Raw genomic sequence first — 24521 nt, 5'->3', positions numbered from 1 at the left:
CCCTGTGATTTTTTTTTCTCCTGTTATCTTTATTGGGTTTTAATCTCAAGGTTTGGCTAGCCAGTGTTAGCCAATTGTTTTTCATTATTGCCTCTAGAGTAAGATTTTTTAGATAATTTTCCTAATCACTCTCCTGTGAAATTTTAACACTACTGTAGAGTTCTACATAGTATAGGCATATCATGCTTTGTACATAAAAAGAGTAAGATTTTTTTGCCCCTATAGGAACCAATTTTCACTCCCTTTGGGGTGATATTGTCTCATTGAAAATGCATGGCCTAACTTGATGAAATGGATTGGACTGTGCTCCTTTTTTTTGTTTTTTGCTTTTTAAAAAAATTTAAATGACATTTTAATTTATGAAGCCGGACTGATGTAAGTTTCACTTATCTCATTATTTATTTAGGAGAAACTTGAACAAATCCACCAGCCTCTGCAAAGAGAACATGAGAAATATCAGGAACCTGTGCAGCAATCTGAAAAAAATCTGAGTGAGGTAAAAAAAAAAAAAAAAAATCCTTCACTTAATAATAGCAGCTAATTACACATTAGCTTTTACCAAGTATTTTGTTTGAATATATTAAAATATAGATTGATGCTGTGAAGAATATAAAATTGTGCATAAAAGTATTATAAATACATCACAAAGATTTGAGAAGAAAAAATTAATAGCTGATTATTATTGAATGCATCAAAATTTAAACAATCAATGTGTGTTATGACCTTTAAAAATCGCTTTGGGATAATCCTTCCCAAATATGTTTGGAGCCCTTTTTGGGGGGTAGTCCTTTAATATATATAGCACATTATTTTAAGTATAATCAATTCTCTTCATGGAATTAAATTTTTTGATCTGGGGAAATGTTGTTAAGTGCTAAATCCAGTAAATAAAGTATATGCTAGGAATTTAACCACAGGAAGTAACCCAAGATAAATGTATATGGATGAAACTGTTTATCATAGTATTATTTTAAATAGCAAAAATTAGAAACTACCAAATGTTTAAATGATTATATAAATCATATTACACCCACTATGGAACACTATATAGCCTTTAAAAAAATTATCATTACAAAATTTGTACAGTTTTTTTGGGAAATGTTTCTCATATAATGTTAAATGAAAAAGACAGAAATGTATGTAGATTGGGATTATGACTATGTAAAAATGTATATAAATAAAAAATACTGCAAGGATATATACCAATATACTAGAAGTGGTTTTGTTATACAGATGGTATTTTGGTTGTCTTCTTACCTTTTAGAAATATTTGGATGATGATTATATAAATGAATACATATTTTGAGGATCAAAAGCAAGGTATAATGGAGACTGAATTTCTTAGCTTTTAAAATGCTTTGAAAATAATTGCAGAAAAGAATCTGTAAATATGATTTGAGTGTGTGCATATCTTGATATTAAATGAAATACTCTATGTGAAAGCATTTTATAAACAGTATTTAATGGACCATATACAGGAGGAGTTTTTTTCTCTCTTTTTTGTCAGACGATACTCATTTTTATGATAAAATTTCTATTTTTTATAATCGTATAACCATAAACTCTTAGATATATTAGGTTGAACTATATGAAGTTGTATGTTCATAGGTAAAAAAACCAAGTATCACCAATTTTATATGGTTTTATTTATTTATTTTAAAGATTTATTTATTTATTTGAGAGAGAGAGAGAGCATGAGAGGGAAGAGGGTCAGAGGCAGAAGCAGACTCCCCACTGAGCAGAGAGCCCGATGCAGGACTCGATCCTGGGACTCCAGGATCATGACCTGAGCTGAAGGCAGTCGCCCAACCAACTGAGCCACCCAGGCGCCCTATGGTTTCATTTAATAAAAGAAATACATACAAATGAAATATTGTTTGCTGCTTTTCTTTGTTAGTTTTCAAATGCTTGTAGGAAATATTGCAGTGTTATAAGAGTACATTTAATTTTTGTTTTATTACTAATAATAGTTTTATTTCAGTCCCGTAATGAAGACCTGGAAAAAGATAAAACTTCACAAAACTGCCTGGAGAGAAGTGCGGAACAAGCAGCGGAGAGGTGAAGGATGGCCCAGGAAGAGATCCGAAGGCTCACTGATGAGCTACAAGGGAGGGAGAAAGAACAGAGTAAATTAGGTAAGCTGTGGTTGGCAGAGGAACGTTTCTGATGATGCTTTAAATGTAATTGATCTTTTCTCAGGGTAGAACATGCGTACATTGAGAAAAAAAATCTAAAAAACATGAAAGTTTGATAAACAGCTTTTTTTTGTACAGTGTCCAGAAATTTTTATTGAAGCATAAGCATAACATACCTACCCAAACACACACAACTCCCAAGTGTACATCATGCGGTGCAAGAAGCTCCCAGCATTCCAGAGCCCCCTTTGTTTCTTCTCTCTAGGTCTACACCCTCTCTCCCACCCAGATGTAACCACTATCCTGACTTTTAACACTATTTCTGAGTTTTGACAGCAGGCAATATGCATTCTTGAATTTAGTTTGTTTCTCTTGTTCAATCTTATGTTCGTGAGATTCACTCATGTTGTTGCATGTGGCAGCACTTTGTTCACTTATGCTGGTTGTATAATAGTCCACTGAATAAACATACTACAATTTCCTTATCTAGCCATTCTACTGTTGGTGGACATTTATGTTGCTTCCAGCTGTGCTCTATTATGAATAGTGCTGCTAGGAATATTCGTGGACTTACCAGCACATTTCTAATTGTGATATACCTAATTATTGGATCAAAGGGTTATGTGCATATTCTACTTTGGTAGATAACTGTTATACTGTCTTCCAAATAGTTGTATTAATTTAAGCCCCCCTCAGTTGTATATGAGATTTTGGTTGCTCCCAATTCTTTGTCAGTATTTGGTATTGTCAGTCTTATTAACTTTGCCTTCTCTGGTAAGTGTGTCGTGATTTAGTTACGGCTTTAATTTGCATTTCCCTGATGGCTGATGAAGTTGAAAACCCTGTCATAATTTGTTGTTACTGTTGTTGTTGCTCATTTGGATATACTATTTTGTGAAGTACCTGCTTAAGTCACATGTATATTTTTTCTTTTTTTTTTTTTAAAGATTTTTTTTTTAATTTATTTATTTATTTGAGACAGAGAGAACGAGAGAGAGAGAGCACACATGAGAGGGGGGAGGGTCAGAGGCAGAAGCAGGCTCCCTGCCGAGCAGGGAGCTCGATGCGGGACTTGATCCAGGGACTCCAGGATCATGACCTGAGCCAAAGGCAGTCGCTTAACCAACTGAGCCACCCAGGCACCCCACGTGTATATTTTTCTATTGGGTTATATCTTTTATTAATTTGTAAAAATTCTTTATATACTCCTGGAGCACCTGGCTGGCTCAGTCCATAGAGCGTGTGACTCTTGAACTCGGGATCATGAGTTCGAGCCCCACATTGGCATAGGCATTACTTAGTAAAAAAAAATTTTTTAATTCTTTATATATTATGGATATGAGCCTTCTATTGGTTATAAATGTTATGTTGGGGTTTTTTGCCATATAGAAATGCTAATATTTATCAAGTTGGGTTTAACAGAGTTATTCTGTATGGCTTCTGGGTTTTCATGTGTAAAAGCCTTTTCTTTTTTTTTTTTCATTAAGGACATGTTTGTAATGTATTTATTTCTGTGATTTTTTTGTGGTAAAAACACATGAGATCTATACACTTAATAAATTTTACATGTACAGTACACTATGTTAACTATAAGCACAAAGTTGTACAGAAGATCATGACTGAAATTTAATATCCATTTTCTATATTGTTCTTTTGCCCATTTTTAAATTGGGTTGTTTTCTTATTGTTGAGTTTTAAGAGGCTTTTTGTTGGGGGGGGGTAAAGGTTTAGCAGATGCATCTTTTTGCAAAATTTTTCTCCCAGGCTGTGGTTTCTTTGCCTTTTCCTTCTCTTGATGGTGTCTTTCACAGAGCATAAGTTTTTAATTTTAATGAAGTCCCATTTATCAAGTATTTCTTTCACAGATTATGCTCTTAATGCCATATCTTTTTAAAATTTTATTTTGTTATGTTAATTACCATACAATACATCATTAGTTTTTGATGTAGTGTTCCATGATCCATTGTTTGTGTATAACACCCAGTGCTCCATGCAGTATGTGCCCTCTTTAATACCCATCACCAGGCTAACCCATCCCCCTACCCCCTCCCCTCTAGAACCCTCAGTTTGTTTCTCAGAGTCCATAGTCTCTCATGGTTCATCTCCCCCTCCAATTTTCCCCTCTTCATTTTTCTCTTCCTACTATCTTCTTTTTTTTTTTTTAACATATAATGTATTATTTGTTTCAGAGGTACAAGTCTGTGATTCATCAGTCTTACACAATTCACAGCGCTCACTGTAGCACATACCTTCCCCAATATCCATCACCCAACTACACCATCCCTCCCACCTCCCACCACTCCAGCAACGCTCAGTTTGTTTCCTGAGATTAAGAATTCCTCATATCAGTAAGATCATATGATACGTGTCCTTCTCTGATTGACTTATTTCGCTTAGCATAATACCCTCTAGTTCTATCCACATTGTTGCAAATGGCAAGATTTCGTTGTTGTTGTTTTTTTTTTGATGACTGCATAATTTCCATGGTATATATATACCACATCTTCTTTATCCATTCATCTGTTGATGGACATCTTGGCTCTTTCCATAGTTTGGCTATTGTGGACATTGCTGCTATAAACATTGGGGTGCATGTACCCCTTCAGATCACTACATTTGTATCTTTGGGGAAAATACCCAATAGTGTGATTCCTGGGTCATACGGTAGCTCTATTTTCAACTTTTTGAGGAACCTCCATACTGTTTTCCAGAGTGATTGCACCAGCTTGCATTCCCACAAACAGTGTAGGAGGGTTCCCCTTTCTCTGCATCCTCGCCAACATCTGTCGTTTCCTGACTTGTTAATTTTAGCCGTTCTGACTTGTGTGAGGTGGTATCTCATTGATGTTTTGATTTGGATTTCCCGGAGCCAAGCGATGTTGAGCACTTTTTCATGTGTCTGTTGGCCATTTGGATGTCTTCTTTGGAAAAGTGTCTTTTCATGTCTTCTGCCCATTTCTTGATTGGATTATTTGTTCTTTGGGTGTTAAGTTTGATAAGTTCTTTATCGATTTTGGATACTAGCCCTTTATCTGATATGTCATTTGCAAATATCTTCTCCCATTCTGTTAGTTGTCTTTGGTTTTGTTGACTGTTTCCTTTGCTTTGCAAAAGCTTTTGATCTTGATGAAGTCCCAATAGTTCATTTTTGCCCTTGCTTCCCTTGCCTTTGGCGATGTTTCTAGGAAGAAGTTGCTGCAGCTGAGGTTGAAGAGGTTGCTGCCTGTGTTCTCCTCTAGGATTTTGATGGACTTCTGTCTCACATTTAGGTCTTTCAACCATTTTGAGTCTATTTTTGTGTGTGGTGTAAGGAAATGGTCCAGTTTCATTCTTCTGCATGTGACTGTCCAATTTTCCCAACACCATTTGTTGAAGAGACTGTCTTTTTTCCATTGGACATTCTTTCCTGCTTTGTTGAAGATTAGTTGACCATAGAGTTGAGGGTCCATTTCTGGGCTCTCTATTCTGTTCCATTGATCTCTGTGTCTGTTTTTGTGCCAGTACCATACTGTCTTGATGATTATGGCTTTGTAATAGAGCTTGAAGTCCAGAATTGTGATGCCACCAGCTTTGCTTTTCTTTTTCAACATTCCTCTGGCTATTCAGGGTCTTTTCTGGTTCCATACAAATTTTAGGATTATTTGTTCCATTTCTCTGAAGAAAGTTGATGTTATTTTGATAGGGATTGCATTAAATGTGTAGATTGCTCTAGGTAGCATCGACATTTTCACAATATTTGTTCTTCGAATCCATGAGCATGGACTGTTTTTCCATTTCTTTGTGTCTTCCTCAGTTTCTTTCATGAGTATTTTATGGTTTTCTGAGTACAGATTCTTTGCCTCTTTGGTTAGATTTATTCCTAGGTATCTTATGGTTTTGGGTGCAATTGTAAATGGGATTGACTCCTTAATTTCTCTTTCTTCTGTCTTGTTAGTATATAGAAATGCCACTGATTTCTGTGCATTGATTTTATATCCTGCCACTTTACTGAATTCTGTATGAGTTCTAGCAGTTTCGGGGTGGAGTCTTTTGGGTTTTCCACATCAAGTATCATACCATCTGCAAAGAGTGAGAGTTTGACTTCTTTGCTGATTTGGATGCCTTTTATTTCTTTTTGTTGTCTGATTGCTGAGGCTAGGACTTCTAGTACTATGTTGAACAGCAGTGGTGATGGTGGACATCCCTGCGATGTTCCTGAACTTAGGGGAAAGTTCTAGGTTTTTCCCCATTGAGAATGATATTCACTGTGGGTTTTTCATAGATGGCTTTTATGATATTGAGGTATGTACCTTCTATCCCTATACTCTGAAGAGTTTTGATCAAGAAAGGGTGCTGTACTTTGTCAAATGCTTTTTCTGCATCTATTGAGAGGATCATATGGTTCTTGTTCTTTTTTTTTATTAATGTATTGTATCACATTGATTGATTTGCGGATGTTGAACCAACCTTGCAGCCCAGGAATAAATCCCACTTGGTCGTGGTGAATAATCCTTTCAATGTACTGTTGGATCCTATTGCCTAGTATTTTGGTGAGAATTTTGGCATCCATGTTCATCAGGGATGTTGGTCTGTAATTCTCCTTTTTGATGGGGTCTCTGTTTGGTTTTGGGATCAAGGTAATGCTGGCCTCATAAAATGAGTTTGGAAGTTTTCCTTCCATTTGTGTTTTTTGGAACAGTTTCAGAAGAATAGGTATTAATTCTTCTCAAAATGTTTGGTAGAATTCCCCTGCGAAGCCATCTGGCCCTGGGCTTTTGTTTGTTGGGAGATTTTTGATGACTGCTTCAATTTCCTTCGTGGTTATGGGTCTGTTCAGGTTTTCTATTTCTTCCTGGTTCAGTTTTGGTAGCTTATATGTCTCTAGGAATGCATCCATTTCTTCCAGATTGTCTAATTTGCTGGCATATAGTGGCTCATAATATGTTCTTATAATTGTTTGTATTTCTTTGGCGTTGGTTGTGATCTCTCCTCTTTCATTCATGATTTTATTTATTTGGGTCCTTTCTCTTTTCTTTTTGGTAAGTCTGGCCAGGGGTTTATCAATCTTATTAATTCTTTCAAAGAACCAGCTCTTAGTTTCGTTGATCTGTTCTACTGTTCTTTTGGTTTCTATTTCATTGATTTCTGCTCTGATCTTTACTATTTCTCTTCTCCTGCTGGGCTTAGGCTTTATTTGCTGTTCTTTCTCCAGCTCCTTTAGGTGTAGGGTTAGGTTGTGTATTTGAGACCTTTCTTGTTTTTTGAGAAGGGCTTGTATTGCTATATACTTTCCTCTTAGGACGGCCTTTGCTGCATCCCAAAGATTTTGAACAGTTGTGTTTTCATTTTCATTTGTTTCCATGAATTTTTTAAATTCTTCTTTAATTTCCTGGTTGACCCATTCATTCTGTAGTAGGATGCTCTTTAGCCTCCATGTATTTGAGTTCTTTCCAACTTTCCTTTTGTGACTGAGTTCTAGTTTCAAAGCATTGTGGTCCAAGAATATGCAGGGAATGATCCCAATCTTTTGGTACCAGTTGAGACCTGATTTGTGACCCAGGATGTGACCTATTCTGGAGAATGTTCCATGGGTACTAGAGAAGAATGTGTATTCTGTTGCTTTGAGATGGAATGTTCTGAATATATCTGTGAAGTCCATCTGGCCCAGTGTGTCATTTAAAGTCTTTATTTCCTTGTTGATCTTTTGCTTAGATGATCTGTCCATTTCAGTGAGGGGGGTGTTAAAGTCCCCTACACTTATTGTATTGTTGTCAATGTGTTTCTTTGATTTTATTATTAATTGGCTTATATAATTGGCTGCTCCCATGTTAGGGACATAGATATTTACAATTGTTAGGTCTTGTTGGATAGACCCTTTAAGTATGATATAGTGCCCTTCCTCATCTCTTATTATAGTCTTTGGTTTAAAATCTAATTTGTCTGATATAAGGGTTGCCACCCCAGCTTTCTTTTGATGTCCATTAGCATGGTAAATGGTCTTCCACCCCCTCACTTTCCATCTGGAGGTGTCTTTGGGTCTAAAATGAGTCTCTTGTAGACAGTGTATCGATGGGTCTTGTTTTTTTATCCAATCTCATACCCTGTGTCTTTTGATTGGGGCATTTAGCTCATTTACATTCAGGGTAACTGTTGAAAGATATGAATTTAGTGCCATTGTATTGCCTGTAAGGTGACTGTTGTTGTGTATTGTCTCTGTTCCTTTCTGGTCTATGTTACTTTTAGGCTCTCTCCTTGCTCAGAGAACCCCTTTCAATATTTCTTGTAGGGCTGGTTTCGTGTTTGCAAATTCTTTTAGTTTTTGTTTGTCCTGGAAGCTTTTTATCTCTCCTTCTATTTTCAATGACAGCCTAGCTGGCTATAGTATTCTTGGCTGCATATTTTTCTCATTTAGTGCTCCGAATATATCATGCCAGTCCTTTTTGGCCTGCCAGGTGTCTGTGGATAAGTCTGCTACCAATCTAATGTTTCTACCATTGTAGGTTACAGACCTCTTGTCCCGAGCTGCTTTCAGGATCTTCTCTTTGTCTCTGAGACTCGTGAGTTTTATTATTAGATGTCGGGGTGTTGACCTATTTTTATGGATTTTGAGGGGGGTTCTCTGTGCCTCCTGGATTTTGATGCCTGTTTCCTTCCCCAAATTAGGGAAGTTCTCTGCCATAATTTGCTCCAGTACAACTTCTGCCCCTCTCTTTCTTCTTCTTCTGGGATCCCAATTATTCTAATGTTTTGCTTTATGGTGTCACTTATCTCTCGAATTCTGCCCTCGTGATCCAGTAGTTGTTTATCTCTTTTTCTCAGCTTCTTTATTCTCCATCATTTGGTCTTCTATATCACTAATTTTCTCTTCTGCCTCATTTATCCTAGCAGTTAGAGCCTCCAGTTTTGATTCCACCTCATTAATAGCCTTTTTTATTTCGACTTGGTTAGATTTTAGCTCTTTTATTTCTCCAGAAAGATTTCTTTAGTATCTTCCTTGCCTTTTTCAAGCCCAGCTTGTGTCTTTATAATCGTCATTCTGAACTTTAGTTCCGACATCTTACTAATGTCCATGTTGATTAGGTCTCTGGGAGTCAGTACTGCCTCTTTTTTTTTTTTTTTTTAAGATTTTATTTATTTATTTGACAGAGAGAGAGATAGCGAGAGCAGGAACACAAGCAGGGGGAATGGGAGAGGGAGAAGGAAGCTTCCTGCCGAGCAGGGACCCCGATGTGGGACTTGATCCCAGGACCCTGGGATCATGACCTGAGCCGAAGGCAGATGCTTAACGACTGAGCCACCCAGGCACCCTCTTGTTCTTTTTTTTTGAGGTGAATTTTTCCATCTTATCATTTTGTCCAGAGGAGAATTGATGAATGAGAGAACAAAATGCTAATAGGGTAATAACGACCCCAGAAAAATATACACTAAACAGATCAGAAGAGACCTGAAACTGGGGGAAAAGAAAGGAGAAGAAAGAATAAAAAAAGAATATGATCAGGCTGGTGAACAGATCAGTGCCACACACCAAATTTTCGGCATATTTTTGTCTGTTAGAAGAAACTGCCTCCCAAAATTTTAAAGAAAGAAAAACTTATATATGTACATAAATAAGAGTAAATATGATGAAGGGATGGAATATGATTGTAAAGATGAAAATTATAAGATTTTATAAAAGGAATTGATAAGATAAGAAGTTGGTTGAAAAAAGAAAGAAGAGAAATTGAAAAAAACAAAACAAAACAAAAAGGAGAGAATGTGATCAGGCAGGAGACTAGAACAAAGCCATACACTATAGATTTAGGGTATATTTTGGTCTGTTAGAAGAAACTGTCTCCCAAAATTTTAAAGAGAGAACAACTTATATATATGCCAAAAATAAGGTTAACTACAATGAAGGGATAGAATATGACTCTAAAAATGAAAAATAAAAAAGATACTTAAAAAACAGATTGATCAGTTGTTTGGTTGAAAAAGGGAAAAAGAAAAATTCAAAAATAAATAGAAAAAGAAAATTTAAAAAATGAACTTTGAAAGACTAAAGAATCATGGGAAAAAAGCCATGAATTCTATGTGCTGTATTCCCCTAGTGCTGGAGTTCTGCCGTTCTTATTGATTGGTAAACTTGGTCTTAGCTAGCTGGTCTTGCTTCTGTGGGAGGGGCCTGTCACAGTGGTTCTGAAATGTCTTTGCTGGAGGCGGAATTGCACCACCCTTGCTGGTCCGGCTAAGTAATCTGCTCGGGTTTACTCTTGGGAGCTTTTGTTCCCTGCAAGCTTTCCGTACAGCTTTGGGGGAGGAGAGTGAAAATGGTGGCCCCCCAATCTCCACCCCGGAGGAGCCAAGATCTCGGGGCCCCACTCCTCAGTGCGCCCCCAGAGAAAAGCAGTCAATCACTCCCGTCTCCCCAGTCTCCAGCCACACTCCGTGCTCACCCAGCCTGTGATTGAGCATTTCTATCTCTGGCACACAACGCCATTTGGAGTCTCCAAACCCAGCCAATTCCTGCGGTGCGCTCCTGCGCCTCTCCTCCCAGGGGAGGAAGGGGAGTCTCCCTGGATCTGCCTCTTGTTGCGTCCCTGCTGGAATAGCAGTGGCTAGACTGTGCTGGGGATCACAGTTTATGGCAACCCCGAGCTGAGAGCCCACCCTCGGCTCCGTCTCTGCAGCCGGCTTACCCGCTTTGATACCTGGGAGCTCTGCCACACTCAGGCACCCCTGGTCTTTCTGTGACCCTGAGGGTCCTGAGACCACACTGTCCCAGCGAGGGTTCCACCCCCCCACTTAGCCACTGGAGCGACATCCCTCAGTGGAATAGACTTCTAAAAGTTCCGATTTTGTGCTCCGGGGCTCTATCACTTGCCAGTAGCGGCTGACAGAGGTTCCCTACCCCCGCGGTCTATCTTCCTGAATATTGCCTCGGATTCACTGCTCCACACGTCCTACCTTCCAGAAAGTGGTCACTTTTCTGTTCAGAGAGTTGCTGCTATTCTCTTCTTCAATCTCCTGTTGAGTTCGTAGGTGTTCAGAATGGTTTGATCGATATCTAGCTGAATTCCTGGGACCAGACGAAATTTAGGTCTCCTACTCCTCTGCCATCTTGCTCCTCCTCTAAAAGCCTTTTCTATATCACTACAAGGTTTTTTAAAGTGTTCATCCCTATAGTGTTTTATTGTGCTTTTAGGGTTTCATTGTTTATATTTAAATCTTTCCTTTATCAACAATTTATTTTAGAATAAAGTTTAAACTTTAAAAATTATCCCCTTTCTATATTTATTATTTACAATGATTAAGAAATTGGGCCAATTTTCAAATGCAGTGTATAGGTTACTTTAGGATCATATCTTTAAAGTGTTAAATGTTAAAACAGTAAAGATTCTGCCAAATTGATGTGGATTTAAAAACAAAGAATATCAGGAGGGTTGAGATTTTGTTAAGAATGTGTTTTAAGGGCACCTGGGTGGCTCAGTTGGTTGAGCATCTGCCTTCGACTCAGTTCATTATTCCAGGGTCCTGGGATCAAGTCCCACATCGGACTTCTTACTCAGTAGGGAGCCTGCTTCTCTCTCTCCCTCTGCCTGCTCCCCCTGCTTGTGCTCTCTCTCTCTCTCTCTGTCAAATAAATAAATAAATAAAATATTTTTTAAAAAAAGAATGTGTTTTAAACAGTGAACACAAATGAAATTTTTGGAATATAGTGTTCTATATCCTTATAGGGTTGGTGTGTACACCATTATATTTGTCAAAATTCACTGAACTGTACACCTAAAAGGGTGAATTTTACTGTATGCAAGCTATACACCCAATTTTAAAAAAAGAAAAGAAATTTGGCTATGTGAGTATGATGAGAAGCAGTCTTTGCTGCTTGCAATACAGAAGGAGAAAGGTAAAGCAGGACACTCATTCCTCTTAGTTACATTTGGACACAACAGAACACCATCATATGGCCCCCTCTTCCATCAGCAGTTGGTTAGTCTGGTAGATCCTAAACTATTAACTGAAAGCTGTCTCCCCAGTAAGTATACTGGGGGACTGTTGGGAAGCTGAATTAGCAAGTCCTTTAAAAATATATGTAGTATCAAAAAATAAAATAAAATATATTAGTACCAATGTGTATAACTTCTTGAGTCATCAATTTATAAGTCAGAATGTATTTCTAGGTAACTGTGTTCTATGGCAGTGTTTACCAACTATTAGTCTACTTCTTTCACCAAACTGATTTGTTTATTTATTTATTTATTTATTTATTTATTTTTAAAGATTTTATTTATTTGAAAGAGAGAGAGCAGGAGCAGGGGAGAGGGGCAGAGGGAAAAGGAGAAGCAAACTTCCCACTAAGCAGGGAGCCTGATGCAGGGCTGGATCCCAGGACCCCAAGATCATGACCTGAGCCAATGGGCACGCCACCCACGTGCCCCCAAAATGACTCTTTTGGATGAAGTACTCTATTTTAGTTTATTTTCTAGTTCTCTCTATATCATTTCCAAAAATTTGGATGGGAATTAAAAATTTTGAATAATAACAAAGATATTTTTTAAGAATAAAAAAGAATTCATGTCAAATATTTAGAGTATTCTTCAATAAATAAATTGAAAGAAAAAGATGAATTTTTTAAATTTAAAGGAATTATTATTATACTTTTTAAAGATTTTATTTATTTATTTGACAGCGAGAGACACAGCAAGAGACGGAACACAAGCAGGGTGAGTGGGAGAGGGAGAAGCAGGCTTCCCGTGGAGCAGGGAACCTGATGCAGGGCTTGATCCCAGGACGCTGGGACTGTGACCTGATCTGTAGGAAGACGCTTAATGACTGAGCCACCCAGGTGCCCCAATTTAAAGGAATTACTAACCAATTATAATGTGTGGCCTTTACTGGATCCTGATTCAAACACATTTGTTAAATTTGTGAAAGAATTGGAAATGTGGATATGTACTGGATATATAAGAAATTGTTAAATTTCCTTAACCACATGTGGAGTTTAGGTTTAAAAAGAGTTCTTATCTTGTAATTTAACTATAAAGTAAAATAATGAGCAATATTAAAAAAGAGTTCTTATCTTTTAGAGATATATAGTGAAATATTTATAGATGAGCGATATGGTTTTTGGGATTTGCCTTATAAAGGCCCCTACGTAATACCCACACAAAAATTAACTCAAAATGGACTACAAAGCTAAATGTAAGAGTTAAAACTATAACCCTCTCAGAAGAAAACATAGTAAATCTTCATGATCTTGGATTAGGCAATGAAATGTTAGTTCAGAACCAAAAGCAAAGGTGGTAAGAAATCCAAGATCGTCTCCAAGAATCCCACTTGGTGAACACATACCTTTTCACAGTTATTCAATCAAAAACAATATAGATGCTCCTGTGAAGAGCCTTTACAGATGTAGTTAAGGCCCCAAATCAGTTGCCTTTAAGAAAGAGAGATTATCCTGGGTGAGACTGACCTGATCAGATGAGCCCTTAAAAGGGGTTAGTCTTTTCCTGGTAAAAGATATTCAAAGTGTGAGAAGGATTCAACGTGAGGGAAATTCTCCTTTGCTGACTTTGAAGATGGAAGACACCATGTGACAAAGAATGTTGGTTTCTTCTAAAAGCTGATAGAGCTCCCTGGCTAACAGTTAGCAAGAAGATGGAGACTTCAATCCTACAACCATGGGACCAAATTCAGCCCATAACCTTAATGAGCTTGGAAATGGATTCTTTCCTGAAGCTTCAGAGAGGAACACATCCAGCTCACACCTTGATTTTAGCCTCCTAAGACTCTTATCAGAAAACCCGGCCACACCTTCCTGGACTTCTGATCTACAAAACTGTTAGCTGATAGATGGATGTTGTTTTAAGTCACTAAGTTTGTGGTGATTTGCTATACAGCATTAAAAAATGATTTAAGGGCGCCTGGGTGGCTCAGTCATTAAGCGTCTGCCTTCGGCTCAGGTCATGATCCCAGGGTCCTGGGATGGAGCCCCGCATCGGGCTCCCTGCTCTGCGGGAAGCCTGCTTCTCCCTCTTCCACTCCCCCTGCTTGTGTTCCCTCTCTCGCTGTGTCTCTCTCTCTGTCAAATAAATAAATAAAATCTTAAAAAAAAAAACCTAAGTATTTAATATTTAAGGATGTAAATGCAACAAGATTGGCTATGGCTTGATAATTGTTAAAAGCCGGATGATAGATATAGGTATTTCCATAACTGTTCTATCTACTTTTATATATGTTTGAAACTTTCCATAATAAAAAAGTTCCAAAAAAATATCTCGGGTAACCACTAAAGGAGTAGACTTGGGAAGTAAAACTGTCAAATAGAGAGGTCTCGGAAACTTAAAACCAACAGTTTCAGAAATATTACTAGTTTAAGAGTCATGATGGAGAGCTATGATTTTCAAATATCTGCATAAACATGACAGGAGAAGCTAACCTGGCAGCATGAATTAATGCATTTGGTGGTCTCTGATATATTTGAGTTTGGTATATGATATATTTGGCTGTATGTGTTATTGTAAATATAGGTTGTTTTTTTTTTTAAGTGGAAATCAAATGTTTGCAGAACTTCTCAATTACCTTCAGTAATTTAAGCCTCCATAAAAAATTTATTCTGTAAAATACTGAGCTGTCTAAGGACTTCCTGGTTTGGCCCTTGCCTATCTATCCAGCTTCATATCCCACATTTCCTGTATATGATCACATAATCAGGAATAATGATAGGGTGCAGTAGGAACATTAAGAGAAGGAGTCTGGAAAAGTTTCCTGGAGGTGACATTTATGCAGAAACTGAAAGGACAATCAGCAGAAAGGGAGTATTCCAAAGAAAGAGAATCATTTTAAATTTGATCATTACACTAACCATTTGCTCCTTAGTGGCCAGGAACTTTACGACACTGCAGACCTGTCCTGGGAGGAAGAGGAGGAGGAGGAGGAGGAGTAGGAGGAGGAGGAGGAAGGTGACAGCGGTGAGGTTGACGATGATGACGACGACGATGACGTAGATGTGTCCCTAGAGGAGGAGACCCCTCTTAAACAAGTCAAGAGGCTGGCGTCCCAGAAGCAGACAAGTGTTGCCAAGAAAAAAAAGGTGGAAAAGGAAGAGGAGGCCGTGAGACCCAGGCTTAAAGACAAGAGTCCTGTGAAAAAGGCCAAACCCACACTCAAACCTAAAAAGCCCGGATTCAAGAAATGAGGAGCCAGGAGTGGCCTGGCTGCAGGGACTGCGGGAGAGCCAGCTAGAGCACATGCGGGGTGGCCTTCCTCGGCGTGTTCCCCAGGTTCCCCCCACCCAGCCTCTCTCCACCTGAGTCTGAATGGGATGGAGCTGTTGGGGGCGACACAAGGGGCCCTCACCCCCAACTCTTGAGTCTCAGCAGGACCTGGAGGGAAAAGCTCCAACCTCGGGGCCACAATAAAGTTTGCTTTGTCAGGACAAAAAATATATATATATATTTTTTTTCTTTTTTCTTTAGATTCTGCCCTTGAGAAGGCTCAGCTAGAAATTGAGAAACTGAAAGAAAATTTGACAAAACTGAAAGAAAATGGTGAGTCATGCATGTCAGCAGATATAATATTTAATAATACATTAAACAATAACGTAAGTGTATTATACATGTTTTAACATAATATCTTTAATAATAATAATAAAGCACTATTGCCACTGTTATTACTTATTCCTACTACTATAACTACTACTACCACTTATTGCTTACTAAGTACTGGGTGCCTTATATGTATGTATTAACTCTAATCCTCACAACAATTCCAAGTAGTGAGTATTATTATTCCCATTTCATAAACAAAGAAGCTGAGTTATGGCAAGGTTAAGTGAGTTATCCAATAGCTACATTAAGTATTAATGAATTAAGTAATGTAGAGCTGATATTTGAACCCATATATATCTGACTCTAAAACCTGTGGTCAACACAAATAATACATATCTTACCACTGAGATCAAGACACCTTATGATGAATTTAACAATACCTCACACAGATTTGTTCACCCAGAAGCCAACAGGCTTAGAATCCATGGTGAATTTGTTAATCTGACCCTAGTTTGACTATGTACAAATGTTACCAGCTATAAATAATACAATAAAATTTGAGTGTTATAATGGTAGCAACTACAAAAATGATTAAAAACATGTTACCTATTTTATTTATTTATTTATTTATTTATTTATTTATTTATTTATTGTTATGTTAGTCACCATACAGTACTTCATTAGTTTTTGATATAGTGTTCCATGATTCATTGTTTGCATGTAACACCTATTGCTCATTGCAATACGTGCCCTCCTTAATACCCACCACCCGGCTAACCCATCCCCCCACCTCCCTCCCCTCTGAAACCCTCAGTTTGTTTCCCGGAGTCCATAGCATGTTACCCATTTTAAATAATTCTAAAACTAGGTTTCCCAGTGATATTGTGATTTATAATAAGAAATATATATTTGGTCTTTGTCTCTGCTTCTTTTTTTAAAATTTTTATTATAATTCAATTAATTAACATATAATGTTTTATTGGTTTCAGAGGTACAGGTCTGTGATTCATCAGTCTTATATATACCTAGTGCTCATTACATGCCCTCCTTAATGTCCCATCACCCAGTTATCCCCATCTCTCCACCCCCACCCCTCCAACAACCCTCAGTTTGTTTCCTATGATTAAGAGTCTCTTATGGTTTGTCTCCCTCTCTAGTTGTGTCTTGTTTTATTTTTTCTTCACTTCCCCTATGATCCTCTGTTTTGTTTCTTAAATTCCACATATCAGTGAGATCATATGATAATTGTCTTTCTCTGATTGACTTATTTCGCTTAGCATAATACCCTCTAGTTCCATCCACGTTGTTTCAAATGGCAAGATTTTATTTTCTGATGGCTGCATAATATTCCATTGTGTGTGTGTGTGTGTGTGTGTGTATATACCATATCTTCTTTATCCATTCATTTGTCAATGTTGGCCCTGTTTCTGGCACGAAGCTTCTAAAACCCTTGAAATTTCCTGTGATGGGAATGATAAAAACTGTCTTTTGTTATGTTAATGAGGACTTTTGGAAAGCCCCTAGGTTACCAGAGGCTGGAAGTGGACAGTGACTAGAGATTGAGTTCAGTCAGCAATGGCCAGTGATTTTGTCAATCATGCCTATGAATGAAACCTTTATAAAAACCCAAAAAGATAGGGTCTGGAGAGCTTTCTGGGTTGGTGTGCACAGAGAGGATATGGAAGCTCCTGACCCTTCTACTTAATACCTTGCTCCATGCATCTCTCCCATCTGGCTATTCTTGAGTCATATCCTTTTATAATAAACTGGTAATCTAGTGAGTAAAATGTTTCTCTAAATTCTGTGAGCCACTCTAACAAGTTAATCAAACGAAGATGGGGGTTGTGGCAACCTCTGATTTATAACCAGTCAGTCAGAAGCACATGTAATAAGATGGGTTTGTCATTGGCATCTGAAGTGGTAGGCATTCTTGTGGGACTTAGCCCTTACTTGTGGAATCTGCTGCTGTCTTGAGCTAGATAGTGTCAAAATTGAGTTGAATTATACGATACCTGGCTAGTGTCCAAGAATTGCCTGGATGTGTGGGGAAAAAAACCCCACACATTGTAATTGGTGATCAAGATTGTTAACCCTCCTTTTCAAAAATACACGAATACAATTATAACATGAGCGCTGCTTTCTTAGTAACTGATAAAACAAGAAAACAAAATCAGTAAGGATAAAGACTTAAGAATAGTACCAACCAACATGACCAAATTGATAATTATAGAAAACTCCACCAAATCACAGGTTCTTTTCAAGTACACATGGAACATTCACAAGGAGAGGCTGTACTGAGCCATAAAACAACTTTCTGTGGAAGAACTGAAATCACACAAATTGTGTTCTCTGACCATAATAGAATTAGACTAAGAATCAATAACAAAAGTATTTAGACAATCCCCCAATATTTGGAAGCCAAACAAGATATTTCTAAACTGCCATGCCTTCGGAGAAAAAAATCACAAGGCATATTAGAAAATATTTTCCATGAGTTAACTTGAATGAAAATGAAAAAAAAAACAACACATCGATATTTGGGGGGAAGTAACTAAATCCGTGCTTGGATGGGAATTTATACTATTTAATGCTTATACCAGAAATCAAGAAAGGACTCAAAGTGATCCAACCTTTCACCTTAAAAACCCAGAATAAGAAGAGCAAATTAATTCCAAAGCAAGTGAAATGAAAGGGGTATTAAAAATAAGAGTGGAAGTCAATAAAATTAAAGACAGAACCATAAAAGAGTAAATTATGGAACCAAGAGTGGTTCTTTGGAAGGATCAGTAACACTGGTAAACTTCTAATTAGATTGATCATGAAAAAAAGAAGACAACAAATCACCAATATAAGAAACGATAAAAAGAACATTTCTACAGACCAAAAAGATAATAAGGGAATATTTTGAACAACTTCATGCCACTATATTTAATGACCATTATGACATGAACACATTCCTTCAAAGACAAACTACCAAGCCTCACTCAAGAAGAAATCTGCCAAAGGAATTGAATTTGTAGTTAAAAATCTTCCCATGAAGAAAACTCTAGGCTCAGATGTCTAAAAAATTTTTAAGAATTAATAATACCAATTTTACATAAAGTCTTCCAGAAAATTGAAGAAGCCAAAATACTTTCCAACTTTTAAGAGATCTGCATTACCTTGATATCAAAACCAGATAAAGATATTACATTATCACTAATGACTATAGAAGAACTTGTAAAAGTACTGAGAGTAAGAAGTAACTTTTGGGGTAGCAAAATTAAGTTGTGTTGGGGTGCCTGGGTGGCTCAGTTGGTTAAGCGACTGCTTTCGGTTCAGGTCATGATCCTGGAGTCCCGGGATCGAGTCCCGCATCGGGCTCCCTGCTCGGCGGGGAGTCTGCTTCTCCCTCTGACCTTCCCCCTTCTCGTGCTCTCTGTCTCGCATTCTCTCTCAAATAAATAAATAAAATCTTTAAAAAAAAAAAATTAAGTTGTGTTTATCCGCAATGGATTGGCTAACTGAGTGACTGTGTATCTATTAATAAGGACATAGATCTATGTGCACAGATGTGAATAGATGTTTATGATATATTATCAAGTGAAAAAAGCAAGTTGTAGAGTAATATATGTGGTATAATGCTATTTTGGCTTTTATTTTTTGGGTGTGTGTGTCTGTGTGTGTATGTCCACAGGACTGCTATGAGGTGGTACACATTAATGTATGGCAATAAAGTTGTGAAGACACTGGAATAATTTTGTATTAGTTGTAAATAGCTGCTGCCTTGAGTCTTTCAGCTGTCTACCACCTACCCCAGCAATCCCAGCTCCTCCCCACCCCTTGTCTTCCCAGCCACTAAAGGGATAATACTTGGCAGTTCTCTAGAACTCTTCTCTGGAGCTACGTTCTTATAGGTGAGGGCCCATGCTTTAGCAGTTGTTAAATATTTTTAATACAACCCTTATCTGAAGAATATGCATATAAAATATTTTGAAGAATATTTACTAAGTATTAACAATATTATTTTAGGTCAGCGTGGTGAATAAGGGTTAGATGACAATATTCACTTTGAACATAACTGTATAGTTTTTCTTTTTAACAGAAAGCCTATATTCCATTTGTGATCAGCAAAACAATATTGCATTAAAACAAGTCATTATTTGGAGCACCAGGGTGGTGGAGTTGGTTGTGTCCCACTCTTGGTTTCAGCTCAGGCCTGACCTCAGGGTTGTGAGATTGAACCCTGCATTAGGCTCTGCACTTAGTGTGGAGTCTGCTTGGGTTTCTCTCTCCCTCTCTCTCTGGCCATCCCCCACACACACTCTCTCTCTCTCTCTCTCAAATAAATAAATCAGTGTTTAAAACAAGCCATTATTCAAATGCATCTTTGAGATTTATGAAAATTGAAATTCTGGTAACATTCAGTGTGGAGAAATGGGCAGTGTCATTGCACAGAATGTAACTTTGTACAATCTTTTTAAAGAGTAATTTGGCAATATCTATTACATTTTCTAAATGCACATATCCTCTGATCCAGCTGTCCCATTTCTGGGGATTTATTTTTTGGAAATAATGTCATAAGTGCCTAAAGACTGATAAACAAGGATAATGATTTTAGAATTGTTTATAAGAGTAAAGCATTGGCAACACACCTGAATCTTCTTCAGTAGGGGAAAAGTGACACACATTATGGCACATTTGGACAATGGTGCACTGTGCAGAACAAAATGAGAGATTGGATGAAGACTGATATATTTATAAGTGGTATATGAATAAGATGGACTAAAGAGTAGAGAGGAATAAATTATCAATATGACAGATGGAATCCCCAAAATATATATTGAGCAAAAGAAGCCGGACACAAAAAATACGTATATTAAGATTCCATTTGTAGGAAGAGCAAGAACCAGTAAAACTAACCTAAAAATAGTTCCAAATGAGAAATGGAAAGTGACTTTATAAGGGTTGTCCTGTAAAGACATCCATGACATACTCACAAGTGGTAAAGTTGCAGACAGATTATGTAGCATCGTTTAAATCTTTAAAAAAAACTTCACAGGCCAAAAACCAAATGTCTCTGTCTCTGTCTCTCATTATATATCACATCCACTCGCACATACTGGGTGGGATTGTGAATGATTTTTTTTTCTTTTTGCTGTGTTTTCAACACTTTTCAAATTTAAAAAAAATTACATACTAAGGGAGAAAAGAAAATAGGAAGTGGAAAAAAGAAAAAATGAAGAAAGAAAAAACACAAGGAATAATTAATGAAGGCGATGAAGAAGGAAAACAAAGGAGACTTTAAAGCAGAAGAAAAATAAGAGAAATATGAGCAGAAGTAGCTCAAAAGAAACAGCCACAAATTCAGGAAAGTCTCAGGCAGCAAGTTTGCAATACTGAAACTGATGAGCGCTGGAAAGAGCAGGTCTTACCGTGAGGTGCTAAGCTCAGACTTGACTACTATTTTATGGGCTGTGGTGCAGGCAGAAAGATGGTTTTGATGCATGAACTTTATTTAGCTAGGAAAATCTGTCCATTCACTGCTCATGGCTCACCATTTGTCATCTGTGGGGCCCTGCTGTTGCTGAGTAAAAGAAAAGTGTCTAGGAGTATATGTGGTGTGTAAGAGAGACAGGACCCCAAGCAAGATGGGAAGATCATTTTCTCGGTTGTGTAACTTTTAGGAGGTAGGCTCCACTGCTTTGAAAGTACAATTCCTCGAAGAGCCTCTATTGCTGGAAATCCTATTCTCAAAATATCCAGCTCATTAGTCTGATGTGAGTAATAAAAAAATTCTGTTCTGTTTGGATAGGTTGGTAGAATATTCTAGGGCTGGACTTGAGAGTGTAGCAGCTCGCCTGTGCAGAGAATCACATATGTAGAGACATGGTAGGACTGATGAGAAGGCAGGAAATAGCACTTCCTTGGTTTTAAAGTTAGTCCCTCAATTTAAAACTTTGATCCAATTGAGCCAACTGTGTCTGTTCTCTCTTTTAGATTCTGTTGACCTACAGAAAGCAAGGGAACATAATCAGAGACTGGATGAGGAAATTCTGACTTTAAGAAATCGAGTTCGATCACTGGACTCAGAAAAAAAAGTGCTTGAAGAAGTGGTAAGTTGTTTAGTATAATTTGTTCTTAGAATTTATTTAAATGTGTATAACATAACAATCAGCAACTAGAGCATTATATACATATTAGTGAGGACTGATCCTGGTAGCTAGAGTATCCCAGATAGATGCCACACTCTGACCTAGATGCAGTCTATCAGTATTTATGTTTTATACATTTTAACTACCCATGCTAAACACTAATGTTATTGCTATTATGTCAGTTTAGGATCTTTTCTTTTTAATAAAGATTTAGGTAATTATTTATACTTTATTTACCAAATAGAAATTATTTCCCTATTTTATTGGATAAGTTTGAGTTGTGTCACATTTTTGAACCATTTCTTTTTAGTAATTTATTGATTTTTTAAAAAATGTTATTCATTTATTTGACAGAGAGAGACATAGCAAGAGAGGAATCACAAGCAGGGGGAGTGGGAGAGGGAGAAGCAGGCTTCCCACTGAGCAGGGAGCCCGATGCGGGGCTCGATCCCAGGACCCTGGGATCATGACCTGAGCCGAAGGCAGACGCTTAATGACCGAGCCACCCAGGCGCCCATTAATTTATTGATTTTTAATATGTACTTCCAAGTTCTGGATATATGTCTTCAATTTTAGTTTATATTCATTTTGCAATCATATCTCTAATGTCTCACACAGCACCTGGCTATACTAAGTTTTCAAGTAATTTTGTTACAAGAATGAATACATACTCATTAGGATGGCTCTTATAAAAACAACAGAAAATAACAAGTGTTGATGGTAATATGGAGAAATTGGAACGCTTGTGCATTGTTGTTCAGAGTGAAAAATGATGCTGCAGTCACTATAGGAACCAGAATAGCACTTTCTCTAAAAAGTAAATGTAGAATCACTATATGATCAAGCAATTCTGCTTTTGAGTTTATACCCAAAGAATTGAAAGCAGGGACTTGAATAGATATTTGCATACTCGTGTAAATAGCAGTGTTATCCACAACAGCCAAAAGGCTGATGCAACCCAAGTATCCCTTGAGGGATGAATAGATAAACAGAATGTGGAATATACAATGGAATATTATTCAGCCTTAAACAGGAAGGAAATTCTGACCTATGCTGCAACATGGCTGAAACTTGAAGACATTATGCTAATTGAAATGTGAGTCACAAAAGGACAACTAGTGTATGATTCCCCTTTTATGAGGTAGTGAGAGTAGCCAAAATCATAGAGACAGAAAATAGAATGGTGGTTGCCATGGGCTGGGGAAGAGAAAGGCAGAATGGGGAGTTCTTGTTTAATGGGCATAGAGTTTCAGTTTGCATGATGAAAAGAATTTTAGAGATTGATGGTGGTGATGTTTGCATAATAATTAGAATGTACTTAAAAATACTGAACTCTGCACTTGAAAATGGTCAACATGGTAAATTTTGTATTATGTATATTTTATCATTATTTTAAAAATGCAGTCATAAAAAGAATGAATAAACAACAACTGTTCGAGTTGTCTTAGTCTTTTTACATTTACATATTTAATACCAACATATACCTATATATTGAATACATACACGTACATGTATACACATGCATGATAAAATTCAAGAAGGGTATATCCCAAACAGTGTTACTTCTGGAAAGGGAAATGGGATTGTGGGGTAAGGTTATGTGAAGGAAAATTTCACTTTTTACTCTATATATCTATGTGTTGTTTGAAATTTTTTCATGAAGAATGTATTCATGTATTACTTGTATCTTTTAAAAACAAAGCAAACCACTTCCCCAACCCCATACTCTCATATTGAAAATGCTTTTGTATTTAAGGTTGGAAGACTTAAAGGAGAGATTTATGAATCTCAAGAGAATAAACAACTTGGAAACCACTCCCATGGGAAAACTGTGGGTGCTGAACAGAAAGAACAAGTATTTTAAAGTCTATTCTTTCTGATTTAGAATTTTTAAGTGAGTTGCATTTTTGCAGAGTACACTGAGTGATTGTGCTGATCATTTCTCCTCACCTCTTAATTGCCTTTTTCTATTGCTTGGCCAGTTAGAGTGGAGGAAGTAACTGGGGTACAGAGGATGTGTTACTGTTCACATCTTCCCCACAGGGAAAATTTATATGAAGAATATAATGGACTATAATCTTTTTTAAAGAAAAAAAAGGGAATCTTACAAAGATACAATTTGGGCATTTTTAATCATCAAAATGAAGTCAATTTATAGAATCAACCAATGATGGGGGAGTGGGTAGTTGGAGTCACACTTAAAAGTAATAAACTATGGTAAAGAACCAGAAAGGCTTAGATGCTGTGCACGGTGTCTGGTCTTTTCAGCATGATCAGCCTCTGAAGTGGTGGGCAAAGTGATCAACCTCAAGCCGGAATGAAGCAGGAGCCTGTATGTTTTAGATAGGGCTGTGTCAGACACTCAGGGCAAGGGGCTAGACTGCTTTGGGGGGCTTTCCTCTTACTTACCTAAGATGAGTGACATCCCTTGTTGCTGAACTTGTTTTTATTGTAGCTCCCTGGGCCCTATAGCCCAGACCTCTTAGGTATCATGGAAACTACAGCTATAGGATTCTTAGCTCTGACCCAAGGAACTAGTATCCTTCCTTGTCTTCCAAAACCCTCTTGCATAGAAGCAGTGCATTTTTGTAGGAAGGAAGGGAGGAAAAGCAGAGAAGGTGGAAGAGAGGAGTGGAGGGAAGGAAAGAAGGAATTTCTAGGCAAGACTTCAGTAACTTTTACCAAAACTATTCCCAAAGAACTAAGTAGTGCTCAGAGTGCCTGGGTGGCTCAGTTGGTTGACCGTC

General features: G+C 37.4%; 1 protein-coding gene across 1 annotated transcript in view; it reads left to right on the top strand.

Annotated features, from left to right (window-relative positions):
• Positions 1–78: 78 nt before the first annotated feature.
• Positions 79–24521, top strand: part of CCDC30 (coiled-coil domain containing 30) — a 103513-nt gene continuing 79070 nt past the window's right edge. Inside the window, 4 exon segments of the mRNA XM_035018842.1 lie at positions 79–496; positions 1982–2135; positions 15569–15640; positions 21620–21735. Of these exon segments, the coding sequence (XP_034874733.1) occupies positions 2066–2135; positions 15569–15640; positions 21620–21735 (258 nt within the window). The 5' untranslated portion in view covers positions 79–496; positions 1982–2065.

This window comes from Mirounga leonina, unplaced genomic scaffold (genome assembly GCF_011800145.1).
Source record: "Mirounga leonina isolate KUSES-001 unplaced genomic scaffold, KU_Mleo_1.0 Mir_173, whole genome shotgun sequence".
NCBI classification, from domain to species: Eukaryota; Metazoa; Chordata; class Mammalia; order Carnivora; family Phocidae; genus Mirounga; species Mirounga leonina.
The sequence above is the reverse complement of the archived record's forward strand: the minus strand, read 5'-3'. Positions and strand labels throughout refer to the sequence as shown.